The sequence below is a fragment of the Xenopus laevis genome, chromosome 5S, assembly GCF_017654675.1.
Source record: "Xenopus laevis strain J_2021 chromosome 5S, Xenopus_laevis_v10.1, whole genome shotgun sequence".
NCBI classification, from domain to species: domain Eukaryota; kingdom Metazoa; phylum Chordata; class Amphibia; order Anura; family Pipidae; genus Xenopus; species Xenopus laevis.
The window spans coordinates 63,706,764-63,728,841 of NC_054380.1; the positions used below are offsets into that span (position 1 = coordinate 63,706,764).

At 38.1% G+C, this 22,078-nt stretch overlaps 1 protein-coding gene across 3 annotated transcripts; it reads right to left on the reverse strand.

The window, feature by feature from the left end:
• Positions 1-901: 901 nt before the first annotated feature.
• On the reverse strand, positions 902-9,719 carry mfsd4b.S (major facilitator superfamily domain containing 4B S homeolog). 3 transcript variants are annotated; one of them, XM_018264564.2, is made up of 4 exons: positions 9,488-9,650; positions 5,096-5,264; positions 4,882-4,998; positions 902-2,976 (listed from the first exon to the last, which is right to left on the reverse strand). In XM_018264564.2, the coding sequence occupies exons 2-4, from the start codon at positions 5,259-5,261 to the stop codon at positions 1,784-1,786; spliced, it is 1,476 nt and encodes a 491-aa protein (XP_018120053.1). In that variant the 5' UTR covers positions 5,262-5,264; positions 9,488-9,650; the 3' UTR covers positions 902-1,783. The 3 variants fall into 3 exon arrangements, with proteins under 3 accessions (XP_018120053.1, XP_018120052.1, NP_001089348.1); XM_018264563.2 differs by having other exon boundaries at positions 9,179-9,628; NM_001095879.1 differs by lacking the exon at positions 9,488-9,650 and adding an exon at positions 9,658-9,719 and having other exon boundaries at positions 1,109-2,976.
• Positions 9,720-22,078: the final 12,359 nt, after the last annotated feature.

Here is a 22,078-nt window from a genome sequence, read left to right on the forward strand (position 1 = left end):
ATGATTACCCAATGGCACATACTACTAAAAAAGTATATTAGGATAAATGGTTCATTTACATGAAGCAGGGTTTTACACATGAGCTGTTTTACTCAGTATCTTTTAATAGAGACCTACATTGTTTGGGGGGTATAGTTTTCCTTTAATGTTTAGTATTGCAGTAGGAAACTAAATATATCACATGGAATACAAACATGATACAGGTATGGGACCTGTTATCGAAAATACTCTGGACCTGGGGTTTTCCGGGAAAGGTATCTGATTGTTGCATCTCCATACCTTTAGTCTACTAAAAATACAAATAAGATTGTTTTGCCTCCAATAAGAATTGATGAAATCTTAGTTAGTACCTTTTACTTAATCCCGTGTTACAAAGAAAGATTAAATAATTTTTAAAAATGTGAATAATTTGCTTATAATAGTCAGAGAGCCTTCCGGATCATTGATTCTACACCTGTACTGAAATAAAAATTGCAGCTACCAAGATTTTAGGTAGAGTAGTGATAGGCGAATCTGACCTTTTCCACTTTGCAGAAAATGTGCAAAACTGTTTTGACGTGCAAATTTCTTTTCACCCATTGGAGTCTATGTTGAGCTGTTTAACCTGCTGCTTTACATAGTTAATCGGAATACCTACTCCAGACATGGCACATTTTTAGATAGCAGCAATACATTTACTATACCTGTTAAAGTTAAGTGCCCAGCATATGCCATCAAAAAGACAAAGGGAGGCATTTGCATTTTCTGTGAACTGTGCAATGGTGGAAAGTGTTCATAAAAATGTTTGAAGTTGCAATAATTGCGATCTTCCCTGAGAAAAATGGACAATAAAAAAACCCAAGCAATATTGCCCTAATTAAGAAAGCTCCGACAACTGTAAAGAACACACAAAACCAGTAAATACCTGAAATCATCTCTATATTCCCATACACTTAACTTTGCAGCATAAACATTTAATTTGCTTATTTTACATGACTAACAGTAAGGCCCAGGGGTTGTTGAGTGGCAAAAGACTCAAGAACATGCAGCAGACTAAAAACCACTGGCTGTCAACTTCAAGCTGCAGCTATTACTGAACCACAACAAAACAATAGAAAGGAAGAAGACATTAGTGCAATAAATCTGCTTTAATTCAATTACTTGTACACATTTTCTGTATGAAAAAAACCCATCTCATGATAATGTCCTGATAATCCCAAGCATGTGGAAAACTGAACACTGGCTTTAGTATTTATAAAGTTCAACTGATCTTTTAAAGTGTTTGCGTTATTTCCCTTCTGACTTTCCAGTTTTTAAATTGGGGGGGCTCACTGACTGCTACCATTTTGTCATTGTTACTTGTTATTACTTATCTTTCTTGTCAGGCCCTCTCCTATTCACCTTCCAGTCTCAAATTAAAACCATTGTCTGATGGAATTCCAAAGAAAAGCACTGCTCAACAAAAAGCTATATTATTAAAAAAAACACATAAGAATATGAATTTCCAACTGCAAATGGTCTAAAAAATCTAATGCTCATCATCATGAAAACAAGTTGAGCAACCCATTTAAGGAACAAACAATGTATTTAGTAGAAAGCAATGGCATTTAATTCCTACTGTATACATTACAACAGGACATAGTCTGTGAAAAATGTATCTCTTTGCTGCATTGTTCCTCGTACTGCCAGATAGATTATTTTATATTAATCCATGAAGCAACAATGAATCAACATTGCTTCCCCACACCCCGTAATCAATAAAATATTGATAATCACGTCCCATAATCATATACAATATAAAATTTCAATCATTTTTTTCTCTGTCTGTGTTATGCTTTCTGGAGGGAGATTTATTAGCCGCTGCTTCAGCCCCATTCGATTTTGTAGAGTGCTTCAGGATCTCTGAAGGTGCACTGTTCCCTGGAGTGTCCTCTGATATCACAGTAACTGAATTTTTCATTTGATCATTCATTTCAATGGTTTCAAAGTCTGCTTCATTCCAGTTCTGAGCCTCATCTTCATCCTCCTCTTCCATTCCAGAGCTGGAGAGCAAAGCCCTGCGGTCATCACTCTCAACCCTATTATATTGGGCCTGGTCTTGCTGAGCGGTGGCCAGCTTGTACATAACAGGAAATAGGATGGCTGTCATTGTTGAGGATGCTAGAGCTGTGTACATAAGTACAGGGAAATTGGGAAACATTCCTTGCAAATATCCCACAGAGGCAGGAATAGCCATTTCTCCAAGAGCAGCCCCAACCACAAATAAAGATGCTGACTTTCCTCCAATGGTAGTGTACTGCTGAACCCAGGAAAAGCCACTTGGAAAAGTGGTAGCCATTGATGCCCCATACACTGCAGTTCCAACCCAGAGCAAAAGATGATTTCTACTGAAAAGGACTAAAATCAATGAAGACAAGGTACAGCCGATCACGCTCAAAAGCAACATGGTGCCAGGATACAAGCAAGTAGCAAAACAGATGGCAAGTCCTCGAACTGCAGCAAATACTCCCCAAAACAGCGAGTTTAGTCCAGCTGCATAATTATTTTCAATATTTGTAATGTAAGTGATGGCATAGGTAAATATGTAAGAGCCGTATGCTACCTCTGCCCCAACATAGCAGAAAAAGAACAGAAAAAGGAGGAAAATAACAGCATTATGATATCTGGCTGTTCGAAATTTGTCATCGGAAGCTTTTCCTGATGACTGTCTCGGACGACTTTTAGAAAACAGGATGAATAAAAATAAGGAGACCAGCAAAATATATGTCCCAATGACTATATAGGATAACATAGACTTTTTTATCCCAAAAGGTAAGGCGGACTGTTCAAGGAAAGGTTCACTAACATTAAAGCTTTTTTTGTCCAAGGGGAGAAATTCCAAAGCTAGTTTAGCCAAGATTGGAGCGACAAAGGCTCCCAAAGCAAAACTGAAGTGTAAAGCTTGTATGTGTGGCCCAGCCTGGTCCTCCCACGTGTTCAGAATAATGATATTCCCACCTAAAATACAAAAAATGTTAAAAAGATTGTTCATCAAATACAACACACAGCACATATTACACACAAAGAGCACAAATTGTATACATACAGTATACTGTATCAATGCAGCATGAAGTGAAATAAAACAGTGGTACACAGAACTGGAGAGTTGGTTCTCCTAATTATACATAACCCAAATGACTGTGCACCCAGGGACTAAATAGGTCAGACTGTGCACCCAGGGACTAAATAGGTCAGAGTAATGTTACAAGCCAAGAGTAAAGGTTACTTGGACCAAAAGGTTGAAGAATACATTTCCCATCTTATCAAATATCATATAGGATAAGGTTTATAAGCTTGTTATGGAAATTCTACCAAAATAACAATCCCTACTTTTGGCTTCTTTTTCCCTAAAAGTAAATGAGATCTGCTATACAGAAACCATTAAATTAAGGGAAGGCTATCTCCCCATAGAGTCCATTTTCAAGGATAAAGAAACAACAGGAAAGATTTGTTTGCCATCTGTTGAGGGGGCAATTAGAGTATAATCAACGTGATTAATCCACCCAATTATTACTCAGTATCCCACAATAGTCATATCTACACTGAATTTTTCAAAGGCTTTGACTATGTCACTTCCTAATGTGGTACCATAATGTGCATGTACTATGGTTTAAAGGGCAAGGAAAGAAACTAAAAAAGTAGACTAGAAGTGTTGTACATTATGTTCTGGGCTTCTGTACCAGCCCAAGGCAATCACAGCCCTTTAGCAGTAAAGCTCTGTGTCTCCAAAGATGCCCCAGTAGCTCCCCATCTTCTTTTCTGCTGATTCACTGCACATGCTCTGTGCTGTTGTCACTTACTGAGCTTAGGGACCGACTCAAAATATACAGCACACATAGAATATAAAATGTCACAGTATAAGGCTGATTAGTAACTAATATTGATAATTACTACATGGTAGCATAGAAACCAGTGCAACTAGCATCAGAATTTAATAATCAGCCCTGTAGCATCAGCTTGTGTGACAGGCCTATCTCATTTTGCTTGATAATTTGATAATTTGCGATGGCCCCTAAGCTTTGCTTCTCAACAGCTGCTCAGAGCCCACTGAGCATGTCAGTGTCGCAGATACTTTCCAAAATGGTGATCCCTTGTGACAAGTTTGAAGTCCTGGATCATTGCTGCTATGGACAATCTGAAACTTTAGACTGGTGCAATAAGTTCAGTATAAAACATGGCATTTTAAAGCTATAGCTCTGTAAAGCTATACATTTATTGTTATATCATACTAAAAGATAACTAAAAGGTGAACAACCCCTTTAAAGGAGAACGAAAGGTGAACTAAAAGTATTTCTTTATAGAAAGGCATCCCTCTATTTCACTTACTGCCCTTAGTTATTTGTGTGTTGCTGCTTGCATTCTGTAGCAAGCGCGCTGCTTCAAGATGGAAAGTCTCTCAGTCGGATGACATCACCAAAATACGTTTCTGTTTCCTCCCCACTGCCTCGGGCAGCCTTGAGTCTCCGTGCGCATGCCTAAAAACAAAGAGCACCTCCTAGCTACGATGGCGCACCTAACATTAGCTCAGGGCAAGGGGAGGGATCATTCGCACATGCGCACATGGAAAATGTAGTCACGGGAAGTAGCGTTTACCTAACAAAGATGGCGGCGGCATTTGGGGACCAAGGCTGTAATTATGATCAACCTAAAGTAATTATTTATTTAGTTTTGTGGGCTAAAAACTTAGCGATCTGCTAGAACTATGTGTGAACTATCAACAGTGGGAAGGTGTTAGTTGTTACCTTTCGTTCTTCTTTAAAGCATAATGGGAACATCTCAGATGAAAGTCTTCCTTAGTATGGAATTATGTAACACTTGCCAAGTTTGCAGTAATTTGATTTCTGTGAAACTATATCCTTTTACCTGTATCCAGAAATCCCATTGACATGCCGACAACTGACATGACCGCAGTGAGCAACACAGCTTTTTTACACCAGGGGACGACAAAGAGTCCAGCTGCAGTCGCCAACATGGATATCCCTGTAAGAACAAAACACTTAGGTAAATCACACTCATGTTGTATCCCTTACAAAATCTGGTATAATGTATGAACAGTTATTTTATATACATTACCTACCCAAAAGAAGGTGTTGATTAATTTGCTCAAAAAGTATGCCTCCCAGAACGGAGCCACCAAGATAACCCATGGAGCGACCAACAAAAATGAAGGATATATTGGCAACACTGCTCTCAACATTTTCTGCCAGATCAAGGAAAGTGGGGCCTAGAACTGCAATAGCCATTCCCTAAAAAAAATAAAATAAAAAAGGGGGTTATTTATTTATCCCACAAACCTTGCTCTTTAAAATAAAGTTACTAGTGGCCATGGCAAATCATTAGCAGGATGAAAACCAGATATTTAACTGCATGAGTAACATTAGTAAAAATAGACTGGAGCACATTATAGGTTAAAAAGAAATGGTTTGTTGGGAGGAGTGAAAAATACAGCTAAGGGGTTCATTATCCGGAAACCCGTTATACAAAAAGATCCAAATTACAGAAGGGCCATCTCCCTTAGACTCCATTTTGTTCTAATTTAATCTAATTTTTTTTAAATTATTTCCTTTTTCTCTGCAATAATAATAATAATAATAATAATAATAATAAAACAACAACAGTATCTTGTACTTGATCCAAACTAAGATATGCAATTAATACTGACTGGAAGCAAAACCAGCCTGTTGGGATTATTTAATGTTTACATGATTTTGTAGTGGACTTAAGGACAAGGAAAGTTAAACTAAAGAAGTAGGCTAGAAATGTTGTATGTTATGTTTTGGGATTCTTTACTCCTTTAAGGTATGAAGATCCAAATTACGGAAAAATACGTTATACAGAAAACCCCAGGTCTCAAGCATTCTGGGTAACAGGTTTCATACCTGTACCAGCGTAGGCTGTTCAGATGATGATTTGGTCATTCAATTAGAAACTGAGTAAAGAATCAATAAAAAAAATTCACATAGGTGCATAAACCTGAAATTCTGCTTTTCATAATGGCCCTATAGCTTGAACCGGAGTAATCATGATCAACTTTGTGTTCATCCCTTTTCATATTTTAGCCCCAGTGAAGAAATGTGATTGGTCTGAAAAAGGTTTTGTATGTATCATTCATCCAAGTATTTTCCTAGAGCATGTGTGAGCAGGAAGGGAAGTTTGCGGATTCAAAAATATTTTATCCTATGGTTTAAAAATGCCAAACTCTTCTCCAAATTCTCAGGCAAAATGAGAACATTTCTGGCCATACTTTTTACAAATCTGGCACTCAGTAAGAATTTCTCATACAGTGTTTCTGAATAAGGTACAGGTAGAGTGCAACTTTGTTTTATTCTATAGTCTGTTAAAGGGGTTGTTCACTTTTAAAGGCACTTTTAGTACAATGTAGAGAGTTATATTCTGAGACTGCAATTGGTTTTCATTTTTTTTATTTGTGGTATATAAGTTATATAGCTTTTTATTCGACAGCTCTCTAGTTTGCAATTTCTGTAATCTGGTTGCTAGGGTCCAAATTACCCTAGCAACCATGTACTGATTTGAGTAATGGCTGGAATAAGAATAGGAGATGGGTGAATAGGAAGATGAGTACCGTAATAAAAAGCAATAACAATACATTTGTATCCTTACAGAGCATTTGTTTTTTAGATGGGGTCAGTGGCCCCCATTTGAAAGCTGGAAAGTCAGAAGAAGCCAGATAATACAAAAATGATATAATGAAGACTAATTGAAAAGTTGCCTAGAATTGGCCACTCTATAACATACTAGATCTTAACATAAAGATGAACCACCCCTTTGATAAAAACTTTGGAAATCATATCCATATTTCTGTTAGCTTGTCCATATTTCTGTTAGCTTGCACATTTTATTTATTGTATCTTGTCAACTGATCACTAGCATTAGTGCAGGATCTGCAACACTGCTCTCCGACTGTTGCTTATTGGGCATGTAAACATCTTGCACCCCTTCAATATAAGCCAATCCTAAACTGAATTATGTATTGTGACACACTCATTTTAAAACAGGTACACTAGAACATGCCACAATACTTTGACGAGTGAGAATTATCACTACTAGTGCCACATTAGTCAGATAAAATGAAAACTTTAGAAAAGCAGAGAACAGTTTCATGTAATTAGTGATAATTGCATAAAATTAAACAAAATCGTGGATGATACCAGCACTCCTTCACATGTAGTTTTTGCCGGGTGCTTGGTCAAGTTTAGATACCGTATATACTCGTGTATAAGCCGACCCGCGTAGAAGCCGAGGTACCTAATTTTACCTATGAAAACCAGAAAAACTTATTGACTCGCGTATAAGCCTAGACAACTATGTTATATATGTTGCTCTTTCTTCACGGCTGGGATGCCTCACTACAACATGCAGGAGCCGTGAATGCGCTGGTGGAAGTCATAGCTGGACAACAGATGGAGGGCTGCAGGTTTGACATCCCTGATTTATATCAATGCACCTTCCACCATTAAGATGGGAGCCCAATGCATAGTTCTAGGGTCCCTCTAACTGTGGTCCTTACACTACTGGGGGTTTGCTGAGGTGACCTTTGATCCCAGCCTGCAGAAGCCAAGTGCTTTCCCATTGGGCAGCGGCGCTTATAAGGGATGATTAGGTAGAAAGGCTGACCAATCAACTGTAGCCCAGGCCAGTAGCACCAGGGGCTTCCTCGTTGCTGCCCCTTTGTTCCACGCGGTGTGCGTGCGCGTCCCTTTGTCTCTCCGTGTGTGACAAGCAGAGAGTTGGGCAGTAGCAGAGCAGCAGTCCTGATACAAGAGACGGCACTTACCCTGAGGTGAAGGTCTCACTGGTCGCTGCTTAAGGCGCTGGGACTAGAGAAGACGCGCACTCGCGCAGTTCAACAAAGCTGTCACGTGGGGCAGGGGTTTGCCTTATTATACGGAACACATTTTAGGACATCATGCGCCTACCGTAATTACCTTTGACGCATGCGTTGTCCTATGCCTTCTCCATAGCGCATCGTTGGCCTTTGTAGTCACGCCTGCTCCAAATGCGCAGTCACACCAGATGACACTTGCGCTGTTGCTCTTCGCGGCTGGGAGGGGGATTCATCGCTACAAGGCAGCTGACCCGCGTATAAGCCGAGGTAGGATTTTCAAGCACATTTTGGGTGCTGAAAATCTCGGCTTATACGCGAGTATATACGGTATATAAAATTGTAGAAAGGACCAGCACTCCGTTTTCCAAAAAAATTCAAAGGTTTATTCAAAACTCACAGTGTCTCCAACGTTTCGACCCTCTTTGGGGCCTTTGTCAAGGATCTTTGGGGCCTTGACAAAGGCCCCAAAGAGGGTCGAAACATTGGAGACACTGTGAGTTTTGAATAAACCTTTGAATTTTTTTCGAAAACGGAGTGCTGGTCCTTTCTACAATTTTATTTATATATATATATATATATATATATATATATATATATATATATATATATATATATATATATATATATATATATATATATATATATATATATATATATATATATATATATATATATATAGAGTTCAAGAGGACCCGCACACCTTGGTTAGTGAACCAAAAATTTCTTTATTTTTCAAACTTGTGCATCCAACGTTTCGACCCACATTAGGGCCTTTATCAAGGATCAAGGTTATATATATATATATATATATATATATATATATATATATATATACACACATACACACACACATGTGGCGATTCGTTTTCCAAAGTCGCCCGAAGTTTCCTCGTAAGGCATTCGACTAAGGCGTTCGGGGAGATTGGTTGCCGAAAAGACGAGGCAATTAATCGCCAAGCGACTAAATCTCCCTGAATCATCCAGTGTGCCCCTACCCTAACAGCTGCTCTCAAGAACATGGAAGCTGCAAAATAAAGCTACTTTCATTAATACTACTTGCCCTGCTGAGTTCAAGAAATAACAAAAACCGTGGGTTCTTCTCTGTTAAACTACATTTTCTTAAATCCTACTCCATAAATTACCCCTCGACAATAAACTAGGAGTTGTAACAGATTGATTGTGCCTTTACTAGCCCTTCTAAACATCTAATCCAATGGCAACAAACCCAGCTGCGAGACTGCGAGAGCTGAAGTTGAGCAAAACCATTAAAGCAACACTTTGGCTTAGTGTCCGCCACTGGGTGTAGTCTCTTACCAGCCCCAGGAAGGCCGCACACATGACAGTAGTGACACACCACTTGAACTCCCCCAACTTCCCCCTTTTGCTCGCTGGGGGGACCAACCGGACTTCATCTTCAAACGCCCTCTTCCTGTCGCTCTCTACCAGCTGCCTTACGCTGTCAGGCCGCTTCTCAAACAGTGTATCTTCTTCCTCCTCCTCCACGCCAGCCTCTTTCGCTGGGGCGAAACGCACATGCTTTTTCTTCTTCTTGCCGCTGCCCGCCATTTCCCTTGGAACCCCGCTTCTCAGGGCCGCTGCATAACTGACAACACGCACACTTACTGCATGGTCCGACTGCAGCCTCCTCTCACCGGGAGCGACCCGGATGTAGCAGCTCCACCCAGCTTTGACAGGTCAGGTGCACCTGCGGAGGGGAGGAGCGACAGCTACTACTGCGTGTCCACAGGACGAGTGGATAGGCCACAGACTCGCCTCTAATTACACTTACTGACCCGAAGAGGTTGCAGTCACACTTGCTGTCTACATATGCTGCAATCCTCGTTAGGAGAGTGCATGCAGGAGCGTGCGTTCTCATGGGAATGTCCTAAATTGCGTCCCGTATGCTTAAATATTGGGTCGCCTCCCTTTTACTGCACCTGTGCCAGCAGCACCCCTCAGCTTACAAGCTGCCTCCTTCTGTACACACTACTAAACTGAGCCACACGTCACAGCTCTCAATAACCATGTGTTGCTTCCTCCCATAATGCATTAGGTTGTTGTCTGATAAATGCTTGTTATTTGTGTTGACTTGCCACATTTTCTGGGAGATTATGCTTCCCCTCAAGCTGACATTTCCAGGTAAGTGCGACCTCTGTGTACTTCTTTCAGCAGATCCCAGATGGTGAACTTAAAGTACGTGTAATTTTCATACTTTTTTTTATTTAACTATTATAATTTTTTAGTCTCAGGTATCATAGGGCTGCCACCAGGTCTGGACTGGGATTTCAGCAAAGACCGGCATTCAGGCCCGGACTGAATCTGTGGAGTCTGGCAGAGGTGCTGCTTTAAAGGAAAACTATACTCCCCAAACAATGTAGGTTTCTATAAAAAGATATTGCATAAAACAGCTCATATATAAAACCCTGCTTCATGTAAATAAACCATTTTCATAATAATATACTTTTCTAGTAGTATGTGTCATTGGGTAATCAAAAATAGAAAATTGCCATTTAAAAAACAAGGGCTGCCCGCTGGGAACATACGATTCACTGTGCACATAAACAAACTATACATGTTTGGTCACATGAGTCAATTAACATACAGAGTTCTGTCTTTTGCTTCCACACTTCTTCCGGTTCCAGTTAGAGTTGTAGTATTTCTGGTCAGGTGATCTCTGAGGCAGCACACAGGCCATCACGAAATGGTGGTTAAGGCAAGAGATGTAAAAGGACAATATTTACTTAAATATATATACCAGTTTGGTAAGATTCTTTAATATGACACTTAATATGATAAGCGTTGCTTAAGTATTCATTTTGGGGTTATAGTTTTCCTTTAAGATACCATATACAGTCACTATATATTGGGCTATGATTATGAAGATTTTCATTCATCCAGGTCATGGTATATCTAGTATAGGTAAATCTAAAAACAACTGGACTTGCTGAGTAATCAATGAAGACATTTTACTACTCATCCGAGCAGATCACCTCTTTGAAGAGTTACAATGTGCCATTGTGATTGGATTAGTCGAAGAGTTTATATGCCGAGAACTTCCCACACCAGTCAGTTGAACTGAAGAAGCTGCTCGGATGAGTACTGAAACGTCTTCATTGATTACTCAGCAAGTTCAGTTGTTTTTAGATTTACCTATACTAGATATACCATGACCTGGATGATTGAAAATCTTCATAGTCATTGCCCAATATATAGTGACTGTCTATGGTATCTTAAAGGAAAACGATACCCCCAAAATGAATTACTATAGGATTACTATACTATAGGATTTCATTACTATAGGATTTTTAAAGGCATATTTATCAATGGGTGACAGTTACTGCTCACCATTTGATAAATAAACTACTACAAATCCCATAGGGATGGATAGAAAGTACTGTAATTTTAAAGGGAGAGCTTAGTTATCATTAAGTACATGGGAGTTAGATTTTGTGCATATGAAGGGGCACAAAACATGTTTTTCTATTTCGACATTGGATAGACTTTTTACACGGTCTAAGCCATGTCTCTGTGGTTGCCATGATTACAACATCATACAGGATCCATTATTCCGGAAAACCCATTATCCAGAAAGTTCTGAATTACAGAAAGGCTGTCTTCCATAGACTAAATTTTATCCAAATAATCACAAATATTATAAATTATTTTTTTTCTCTGTATTAATAAAACAGTACCTTGTACTTGATCCAAACTAAGATACTGTATAATTCATTCTTATTGGAAGCCAAACCAGCCTATTGGGTTTATTAAATGTTTACATATATAGACTTAAAGGGATCCTGTCATCGGAAAACATGTTTTTTTCAAAACACATCAGTTAATAGTGCTACTCTAGCAGAATTCTGCACTGAAATCCATTTCTCAAAAGAGCAAACAGATTTTTTTATATTCAATTTTTAAATCTGACATGGGGCTAGACATTTTGTCAATTTCGCAGCTCCCCCCGGTCATGTGATTTGTGCTCTGATAAACTTCAATCACTCTTTACTGCTGTACCGCAATCTTTACTGCAATGTCAATTTTTTTCCCATGGCAGTATCCCTTTAAGGTATGAAATTACGAAAAGTCCTTTATCCTATGGATTCCAGAGCTCTGCTAATCTGTACATAGACAAGGAACCAATATGAAGCAAAATCATTGATGCAGACTCCACATTCAATACAAGCAAAGGCAGGGTCGGACTGGGGGTTTCTGGGCCCACCGGGGCTGAGCCACATCAGGCCGCCCCCCCCTCGTCAGCGAATACCTCCATACGCGCAATTCTTTATGCCATTGGGCAGAGGGGAGGTCAGGAGCACTGGCCATTTAGAGTGGGTCTGGGCCGGCGGGCCCACGAGTCCAATGCTGAGCAAAGGTACCTTTTAGAAATGCAAATATGCCATTTTCTAGAACTGGGCTACATGTACTCATGCTCAATAGCTTTTCTATGGGTTTTTTTGCGCACAGACTGGGGGATGAGCAAACATGTAAAAAGTTTTTTTCACCGGTCATTGCACCTTCTTGGAAGAAAGTGGACCAGCCTGGGAACTTTCTACAACTAAGCTGCTATCTCTGATCACTCTCCCCAGCATCCCTTGTGAAGAATTCAACTTGCACTGTAGTGTCAAATGTGAAAGTCTTATTCTACTGTGTATGGTTTTTCCCATAAAATAATTGCCTAGAGAAAAAAATAGTGCCTGTTACATGCTATGAAGGGAGTGTAAAGTGTTTGGGGTATATTTATTAAAGAGTGAAGTTAGAGATCACCACAATCTTCTAGATTGAAATTCCACCACTCTCTATTCATTTCTATGGGATTTTTAAAAGAGTATTAATGGGTGAACGTAAAAGTTCATCCTTTGCTAAAATACACCTTTCAAAATCGCATAGAAATATATGGAGTGTGGCGGAATTTCACTCTATAGGACTGTGGCAATCTCTAACTTCACTTTTTGATAAATATACCCATTTGCATTAGTTTGTTTTTTTTTTTTTTGCACTTTGCATCCTACCTGTTTCTTTGTAAATGAGAGATATAAAAAGAAGATTTAGCTGTGTGTTGTGAATACTCAAGAGAACAGGTTTGAAGGTTAAAATAACTGCACAAAGACATATAACTGTGGGTATCATTATTTATTACATGTGCTGCCTTTTTAGCTGAGTCACTACCACTATGTTACATTATTATTTTTTAGAGAAATGCTAAATTCCCATGATAGTCCTGAGTAACATACAGTATGTTGCACCACACTGGAGGCCTGTCAATTAATGGTTGAATTTGAGTGGTTTTAGAAGTTTATGAAACCACAATTAAACTCTATTTCTCAAAAACCACAAATGACATGAAAGTTATTAAACGATCCAAATAGAAAAGCATGCTCAACTAAAAATATGAAAACCTATAAAATCTCTAAAATTTTATTTTTTCTGACAATAACTAGTGAAAAAATCAGAAAGTCCTAATTAATTAAAAATGGTCAGATATGATAAGCGCAGCTCCCACTGACTTCTAAAGGACCTCACAGCTTTTACTTGATTTTGCAGTTTTGTATTCGTTTTTTTTTTGTTGTGGTTTTTACACTTAATAAATATCAAATTTTTCAAGCTTTAAAGAAATACAGAAAAATCATGAATTTTGGAGATTAGTGGAAAAAAAAAAAGATTATTAGTAAATAGGCCCCATAGACTATAAGGGTCTCTCCATATGATGGCAAACATATAACTGGCCCTTATTCTCAACCTCTTAATGCCAAGAGGTTCAGGTAGCGATTTGGTTACCCCAGAGGTTTCCTTCTCTCCTAAACCCTGATGAATAATTCCTTGTGTCTCCAGAGATTTCCCCGACCTCCGAATGTACATAATGTTTTGGGCTTCTATACCAGTCCAAGGCAACCACAGCCCTTTTGCAGGGAAGATCTGTGCCTCCAAAGATGCCCTTGTAACTCCCCATCTTCTTTTCTGCTGATTCACTGCACATGCTCTGTGCTGCTGTCAGTTACTGAGCTTATGGACCCACTCACAATATACAGTACAGATAGAATATAAATGTCCCAATATAAGGCTGATTAGTAATTAATACAGATAATTACTACATGTCAGCTCAGGAACCAGTGCAATTAGCATCAAAATTTAAAGGGGAACTCCACACAAACATAACTTTAGCTTTTTTGAAAAGTAAACATAATTTCAAGCAAGTTTGCAATATACATCAATTAAAAAATTGCAAAGTTTATGATTTTTAATGGTTTGGAGCAGTTCCCTAAACCTAGACCCCTGCTTTTCTGCTGATCTGTCTGACTACTTTGCTGAGATGGCTGACTACTGTTACTTTGTATCAACTGCCAGCTGCCCTAAGACTGCATCCTCCAAACACCACAATTCCCTGCACATGTGATTTCAATAAGGATCAGAACATCAGAGTACAATACATTGTGGGGTATGTAGTTCCTGCATGCTGTCTGTAAGCTGTGGAGTTGTATGTGTTTAGTCCCTCCTTCCTTGCCAGGATTTCAAATGATGCAGAAAGAGAACTGTTAAAAAGCTGGATTTCAGCATTTCGGCATTTATTCATACTTTTTGAAGAAACAAGTAACTGTGATGGGTATATTAGGGGTTTCTGTGTTATGTGGCCCTCTTTATCAAATTTTGGTTTGGAAGCCTGAGTTTCCCTTTAATAATCAACCCTGTAGCATCCGCTTATATTACAGACAAACCTTATTTTCATCTTGATAATTTGAGACAACCCCTAAGCTTAGCTTCTCAACAGCTGCTCAGAGCCCACTGAGCATGTGAGTGTCACAGACACTTTCCAAGATGGTGACCCCCTGTGACAAGTTTGAAGTCCTTGATCATTGCTGCTATTGAGATGCTATTGGCTGGTTCAAAAAGTTCAATTAGTAAAATATGGCTTTTTTTAAAGGGGTGGTTCATCTTTGAAAACTTTTTGTATGATGTAGAGAGTGATATTCTGAGACAATTTGCAATTGGTTTTCATTTTTTATTATTTTTGGTTTTTGAGTTATTTAGTTTTTTATTCAGCAGCTCTTTAATTTGCATTTTATGCAATCTGGTTGATAGGGTGCAAATTCCCCTAGCAACCATGCACTGATTTGAACAAGAGACTGGAATATGAATAGGAGAGACGATCAGGAATATCAAGTAGCAGTAGCAATACATTTGTAGCCTCACAGAACATTTGCTTTTTAGAAGGTCAGTGATGCCCATTTTAAAGCTGCAAAGTGTCAGAAGAAAAAGGCAAATAACTATAAAACTCTAAAAAATAAATAATGAAAACCAATTGAAAATTTAGTTTTCCTTTAATATAATCATTATATAGTATACTACGTATATGTCATGCCAATGATACCCTTATATTCTCTGCTATGTTTATTACTAGGGATTAGTGATGGGCTAATTTGCGGAGAACTGCTTGAGTTTCTTATGCGTTCCCCTGTGGCTGAACGCTATAAACACACCGAGAAATGCAAGTGTGTACGAGCCTTTAGTCTACTAGAAAATCATTTAAACATGAAATAAACTCAACAGACTGATTTGCTTTTAATAATAATTAATTAATTTCCTAGTTTGGATCAAATATAAGCTACTGTTTAAGAAATCGCTTTTAAAAATTTAGGCTATTTACAAAAAACGTTGATATAGGTATCGTATCAGAAATGTTATCTAGAAAACTCCAAATTACAGGATCATCTCCCATAGAAATAATTAAAATCTTTTTTTTTTAATTATTTAAATTAAATTGTTTATATTAAAATCTTTAACAATGATTTCATTTTTCTCTGTAATAAGAAAAATTGTATCTTGCTACTTGAGATTAAGATACAATTTATCCTTATTGGAGTCAAAACAATCCTTTTGGGGTTACTTAGGGACAGATTTATTAAGGGTCGAATTGAAAATTCGAATTCGAATTTTTATGGTTTAAAACTCAAATTCGAATTGTGAATTTGTGTTTGGCTTTCCTTTAGGAACTCGACTTCCACTATTCGCCACCTAAAACCTGCCGAGTTCATGTATATAAGTCAACGGGAGAGGTCCAGGGACCAATTTGGATATCTTAGTAGCCTTCCTGTAGTAGTTAGTAGTTATTTTCAGAGAAATAATTTGAATCAAGTTTATTAGAATTCAATTCAAGTTTTCGAGTAGGTAAAATTCGTCCGAGTTTTAGATACTCAATTTTTTTATTAAAAAAAACCCCCAGTCGAATTTAGAGTATATTCTAATTTAATCACATGAATTTGAAATTTGAGCGTTAATAAATGTGCCTCCCCAACTATGGAAATATCCCTTATACAAAAACCTGAGCATGCTGGATTACAGGTCCATATGAATATGTACAAAAATTCATATTTAAAAAAAGTTGTCCTATATAAAAAAAAACAAACACATTTTCCAAGGAATTGGCCCTGAATTCAACTGGCTTAAAGTGGAAACAATGTTTGGAAGTTGGTAATTGTGCACAATTCTTTGAAAGAAAGGAAGGAATGACCCATTCAATTGCACCCCCCCCCCCCACACCACCACCACTATCAAAGTCAGATATTCCCACTGTGTGAACATGGTTAAAAAATTAGCTTTAATGATCAAAATCCATTAAAAATATACCCAGAAAATAGCAAGGTTAAAATGAAAATTAGGAGGGTAAGCCAAACCGACTTAAAAGCACTAGCTAATAGAAGGAATATGTGGGATTCAAAGTTTCCCAGGTTTGTTAATCAACATCCTATATTAATCAGCGCTGGGTTGGTGATGCGGTAATGGAGAAAGCAAAATTGGTAAAAGCAGGATCACATTACTAAAGTGTATTTTGGTGCTGGAATCAGAGCAAAAAGAGACAGTGGGTTGCGTCAGTGGGTTGTGTCTTGTCTTCCTATATGAGGGGTGCCCAGGCTTTGTTATACTGGGATCTACTCTTGACACCTGGCCTCCAACAGGAGATCTACCTTGGTAACACGCTGCAATTTTTTGACCACACCCATTTTTGGCCACACCTCCTAATTACCATGTTCATTTTATAAAATGTATCTGGTAATGAAGGTTTAAACACACTCCCTTTCCCTCCATGTTTGCTGCTCAGCCCTCCCTTCCCCTCATATGCAGAGGTGATTCTGGATATTAAGCGAGAGGTGCGGATTGAACAGTGGGCTGGATCTCGTAAGGCTGGTCCATACAACACTGTGAGCATATTTGTATATGGCGTCTCACACTGATTAGGCAGGACGCAACCCACTGTCTCTTCTTGCTCTTGCTCCGGCTCCAGCACGAAGATACACTTTAGTAATGTGATTCTGCTCTCTATCACCAACGCAGTGCTGATTAATATACGATGTTGATTAACAAACCTAGGTGAAGGCATTCACTTTGAATCCCACATATTCTGTCTATTAGCTAGTGCTCTTAAATCGGTTTAGCTTACCCTCCTAATTTTAATCTTGCCATTTTCTGGGTATATTTTTAATGGATTTTGATCATTAAAAGTTATGTTTTAACCATGTTCACACGGTAGGAATATCTGACTTTGATAGTGTGGGGGGGTGCAATTGAATGGGTCATTCTTTCGAAGTATGTTCCTTGACCCTGCACACCACTTAATTGTTTTTCTATATTCCATCCAATGGAAGGGGCTACCCATTATTCTTTTTCTACACAATTGTGCAAAATTGGCTGGCAGTTAGTAAGGCATAAACAAGGATTCACAAAACAGTAAGAAAAGAATACATGAAAAGGGTATTGAATATAGTACTTTATTTATTTTTCAAAATGGGATATACAAATCATATTTACTTGGATTTTACATTCATTGCATAGGATTCATTAAAAGAGTTAGTTAGTTATCTAAATATAAAAGTAGCAACACAAGACACTGTGCTTGTTTCCCTATGTTAGTAAAAATATGTTTCAGAAAAAAGTTATAAAACTATGCAGAGAATAGACATTCTGACAATAGGTCTACAAACACCGTACTGTAATTATAAAAAATCAAATCAGGAAAGTTTATAAGGCATTGAACCAATTGAATAAAGCAGCAGAGACCGTATAACAATATGGTACTTGAAATATTACTAACAATATGAGTAATATTTCAAGATAATGTGTCTACTGTTCAAGGGAATGTTAAATAAATGCTGGGAATCGGACTACTAGGCATCTGCAAACTGCAATTGGATTACCAAAAGTACCATTAAAAAATAATAATGTTCATTATTATTAGTCTTAAAAAGATTTTCATTAATAATGACATTTCTCTTCCATCCAGGGGAATGCATAAAAAATCCCATAGATGGGCAATGCATACTACATAGCATTAGTAAAGTCTCATGCTAATTTTTATCTGCCAAATGAATTGACCACCTCATTTGGGATTGGCATGGAAGCAATGAATACTGTTTCCCACTAAACCCCCCAAAAGGTTAAGGGCTCCCTTCCTCCAATAAAATTGTTTGTTGGTAGGAGAAGTTTGGTTGACTGAGAAAAACTGACACATAGCTCTTTGGGTTTCGTCAAAGTATAATTTCCTACCATTAATAAAAACCATAGTAACAATAATAGACATTGAATTTTATAGGTACTTTGTGACAAAGGGAGTATTTGTACACATTGCAGATGGTGCCTTTTTGATCTCCTACAATATCCAGAAAAAACATCTTCATGTATTTACTCTTTTATTTCAGTTATTGCTTAAAATAAACTTCTTCATATGGAAAGAACTATATATATATATATATATATATATATATATATATATATATATATATATATATATATATATGGTATAAAACATACTACAGTAAATACTGTAGGTATGTAATAAAAAGGAAGTTTTCACAAAGGGATATGATTTAACATCAAGGTAGAATGATTGAATGTGTTGCCTGAATGTGTTGCCTATATACTTATCTTTATTCACATCTATTGACACTGTATTGATCTCTGGTATCTTTAGGAAAACCACTCTAAAGAATTATAACACTGCTTTCTAAGAAAAACAAAACCAAATATAAACAGTCCAGGACCAAATGACTTGCTTTGATCTCATATAGATCCATATATTTCAACACACTAACTGTATGGTACTACATAGCAATAAGCAGTATTTGGGTCACAAATTGCACAGTCCAAGAACCCCTGAGCAATTTCTTGGTCATGTGGCCAGAGAGCTAGCCACTAGCATGTATGTTATTGGAAGTCTCTAGCTAACGGGATGGGACATTTCATATGTGCATAAGCTGAGCCATTGAATGAAAGAATAGAATAGAAAGTGGGACATATGTATTTTTAAATGTGTAATCTTAAGGCTGCGGTTCCATTTGGTATTCCCCTTTCTTTCTCTACTATGTGTCATTTCCAGCCTGTTTTACTAAGTTAGTATGAGTAACCCTGCTATGTATACTATTGCATGGAGAAACCTAACTGGCTTTTATCCTGAGTATGGAATATGTGATATAGTCCCTTGTGAATTAGAGACTGGCTCAGAGGTTCCTTCTTTGTAAACATGTATTTTTGGATTAGGTATCTTTGCAGATATGATTGTCTCTGCTTCTGTTAGTTATGTTGAATGTCTGTCACAAATAAATGTGATTTCTGGAATCCCTTTTCCTGTGTATTCACTTTATGTTCCGATTGAGGTAACAATAGTCCTGTGTAAGGAGGTTGGGCCAGTTGACTTAATTCCTGACCTTCAATTGAACTTTTAGCCCAGAAGAATATAATCATGACCCAAACCGTGTAGGGAATTAGGCTTTAATATACAAAACAATCCCAAAGTTCTTTTATTTTAAAAAGAACCAGATGTCTGATGAAAAAATAAAACCCTCTCTTAAATCATGCTACGATACTGTCAGCTTAACACAGCAATTGAATCTATTAATAAAGAATTAATTTGGGCTTATGACTCTTCTGCATTAGTATGAGGTTTACTAATAAGCTTCATTTTGCACAAATGGTTACTTGTGTACAGTCAGTTATATCCATCCCTTAAATGCCTCTCTTTTTTTTTTCCTTAAGAAAGAAACCTATATGAATAGAAATGGCTGCCAGCCAGGCTAAAGTTTAGTAACAAGAGACACAGATGCCAGCGGATAACATTTCACTGACATATATAGAAACACTGCAGGAAACGTTTGGCACAGGCATGAAAGTTAGCCAATGTAAATGTCACAGGGTTGGGAAGATTTTCCCTTTTGAAGGTATTTTCTTTTTCAAGTTTTTTGAAATGTAACAGCATTTAACTGGCTCAGTTAATGGCAGTCAATGTTAGGGGTTGAAGTCTGTCACAAGCATCAATGCATATCTAGTTTTGCAGTTCCTGCACCAGGGAGAGAAAACAACAGGACAGACAGGCCTCCTTAGTTTCTACCCTCTTGTCCATTAATTAAAGCAGCCCAGGACACAAGCAGGTACATATTCCTGTGTATCATAACATTTTGATGCATTGTTTTTAGAGATTTTCATTTAAATGGCTACATTCCAAAGATTGCCCCTAAACTTCACCTCACAGTAAACCATGGTACTATGATGCTGTGCAGTAACGTAACTAGAGGGGGCGGGACCTGGCGCGGACCGTGCAACCGGGCCCCCGGCCCCCTCCGCACGCCCCAGAAATCCGTAAAAGACAGTGCCGCGTGAGCTGCCGGGGGCCCTGAGGTAGTTACGCCACTGATGCTGTGTTTTCTGCAAATACAGAAATGTAACAAGCCCACCAGTGCCTCCTTTCTTTAAAGGCCTTTCATAATATGCTATTTGCTAGTTAATTTACTATCTGCAGGGCAGGGTGCAAAGTACAAAAAAGGGGCACCATCCACCATGTTTTTTGCACTTTGTGAGGTGTGGAGCACAGCCAGATCCCTGACAGAAGTACTCTCCAAATCTGTACACCCTTAGGCCAGCTGCAACCCACGCTCCCTGACTTTCATAACATATCCATCCTTCACTCCCCATGTGCGGCCTTCCATTCTGTAGCTTTTTCTGCTACTGGGAACTGCTGACACGAGAGATTTAAACAAATGTTAATCTCCTGCCTTTCAAGTTCTCCAGATGTGATTGGGCACATGCCACCTCTAATTTTGTGCCACCCTAGGCCTGGGCCTTTGCACCTCTTAGTGCTTTTGCACTTCTATCCTGGGTCAAAGTAAATGAGCCCTTACATCTGTAAACACTGAGCAGCAGCGTCAACAATGTACTTACTACTGATTGCATGTGAATATAACGGAAACATAAAATATATTTTATATGTCAACTATTATACTTTTTCCCTGACAATATAACAAAAAAGCATTAGCGTGTGTAATTCAATGAGCTCTTTATACAGTAACTGGATGAAAAGATTAAAATTGTATTGCGGTAATATATGTTGTTGGCAGTGATGATATAGGAATATCTTATAAAAGCTATTAAGTATCAATATACATGAATGCCTTAATGGTATTAAAATATACATGAATGCCTTAATGGTATTAAAAAAACTAACATATTTTGCTAATTGTAGAAACATAATTAAGTAACAAATAGGGGGGGGGGTAAAAATGCATACAGTGGTGCTCTGAAACTAAAAATGAACAGATGTGCACAAGTCATATCAATTGTACTCAAAATGAGCTTATCCTAAAATCTGATATAATCGCTATCATCGGCATAGGAATATTAACCCCAAACTGCTGAAGAGTACTAACTAACTTTACCTGCAAGTGGTGTGCTTGTGGGAAACTCAAAACATTGTATTAGTGCAAATTTAGTGAACATTTTAAATTAGGGATGCACCGAATCCAGTATTTTGGATTTGGCCAAACCCCCGAATCCTTCGCAAAAGATTCGGCCTAATACCGAACTGAATCCGAATCCTAATTTGCATATACAGATTAGTGGTGGGAAGAGAAAAACATTTTCTACTTCCTTGTTTTGTTACAAAAAGTCACACAATTTCCCTCCCTGCCCCTAATTTGCATATGCAAATAAGGATTCGGATTTGGTTCGGATGGGCAGAAGGATTTGGCCGAATCCTGCTGAAAAAGGCCGAATCCCGAACCGAATCCTGGATTCGGTGCATCACTATTTTAAATGCACCAAAACAATTCAGGACTTGATTGGACCAAACTCCAACTGCATCTGCACTGTTCCTAGAAAGTTTTTTTGCACAAGAGAGAACAGCCAGAAGATGAATAGTGAGCTGGAAGGCTGAGAGCTGTACTGCACATTAAAGTAACA

What these genes read in the sequence shown, in the direction of transcription:
- mfsd4b.S (XM_018264563.2), bottom strand. Translation starts at nt 9,430, where the DNA reads ATGGCGGGCAGCGGCAAGAAGAAGAAAAAGCATGTGCGTTTCGCCCCA. An exon ending in GTGCGGCCTTCCTGGGGCTG is followed by an intron (nt 5,265 to 9,178) that starts GTAAGAGACTAC and finishes TATTTTTTTTAG; the next exon opens with GGAATGGCTATTGCAGTTCT. An exon ending in TAATCAACACCTTCTTTTGG is followed by an intron (nt 4,999 to 5,095) that starts GTAGGTAATGTA and finishes TTGTTCTTACAG; the next exon opens with GGATATCCATGTTGGCGACT.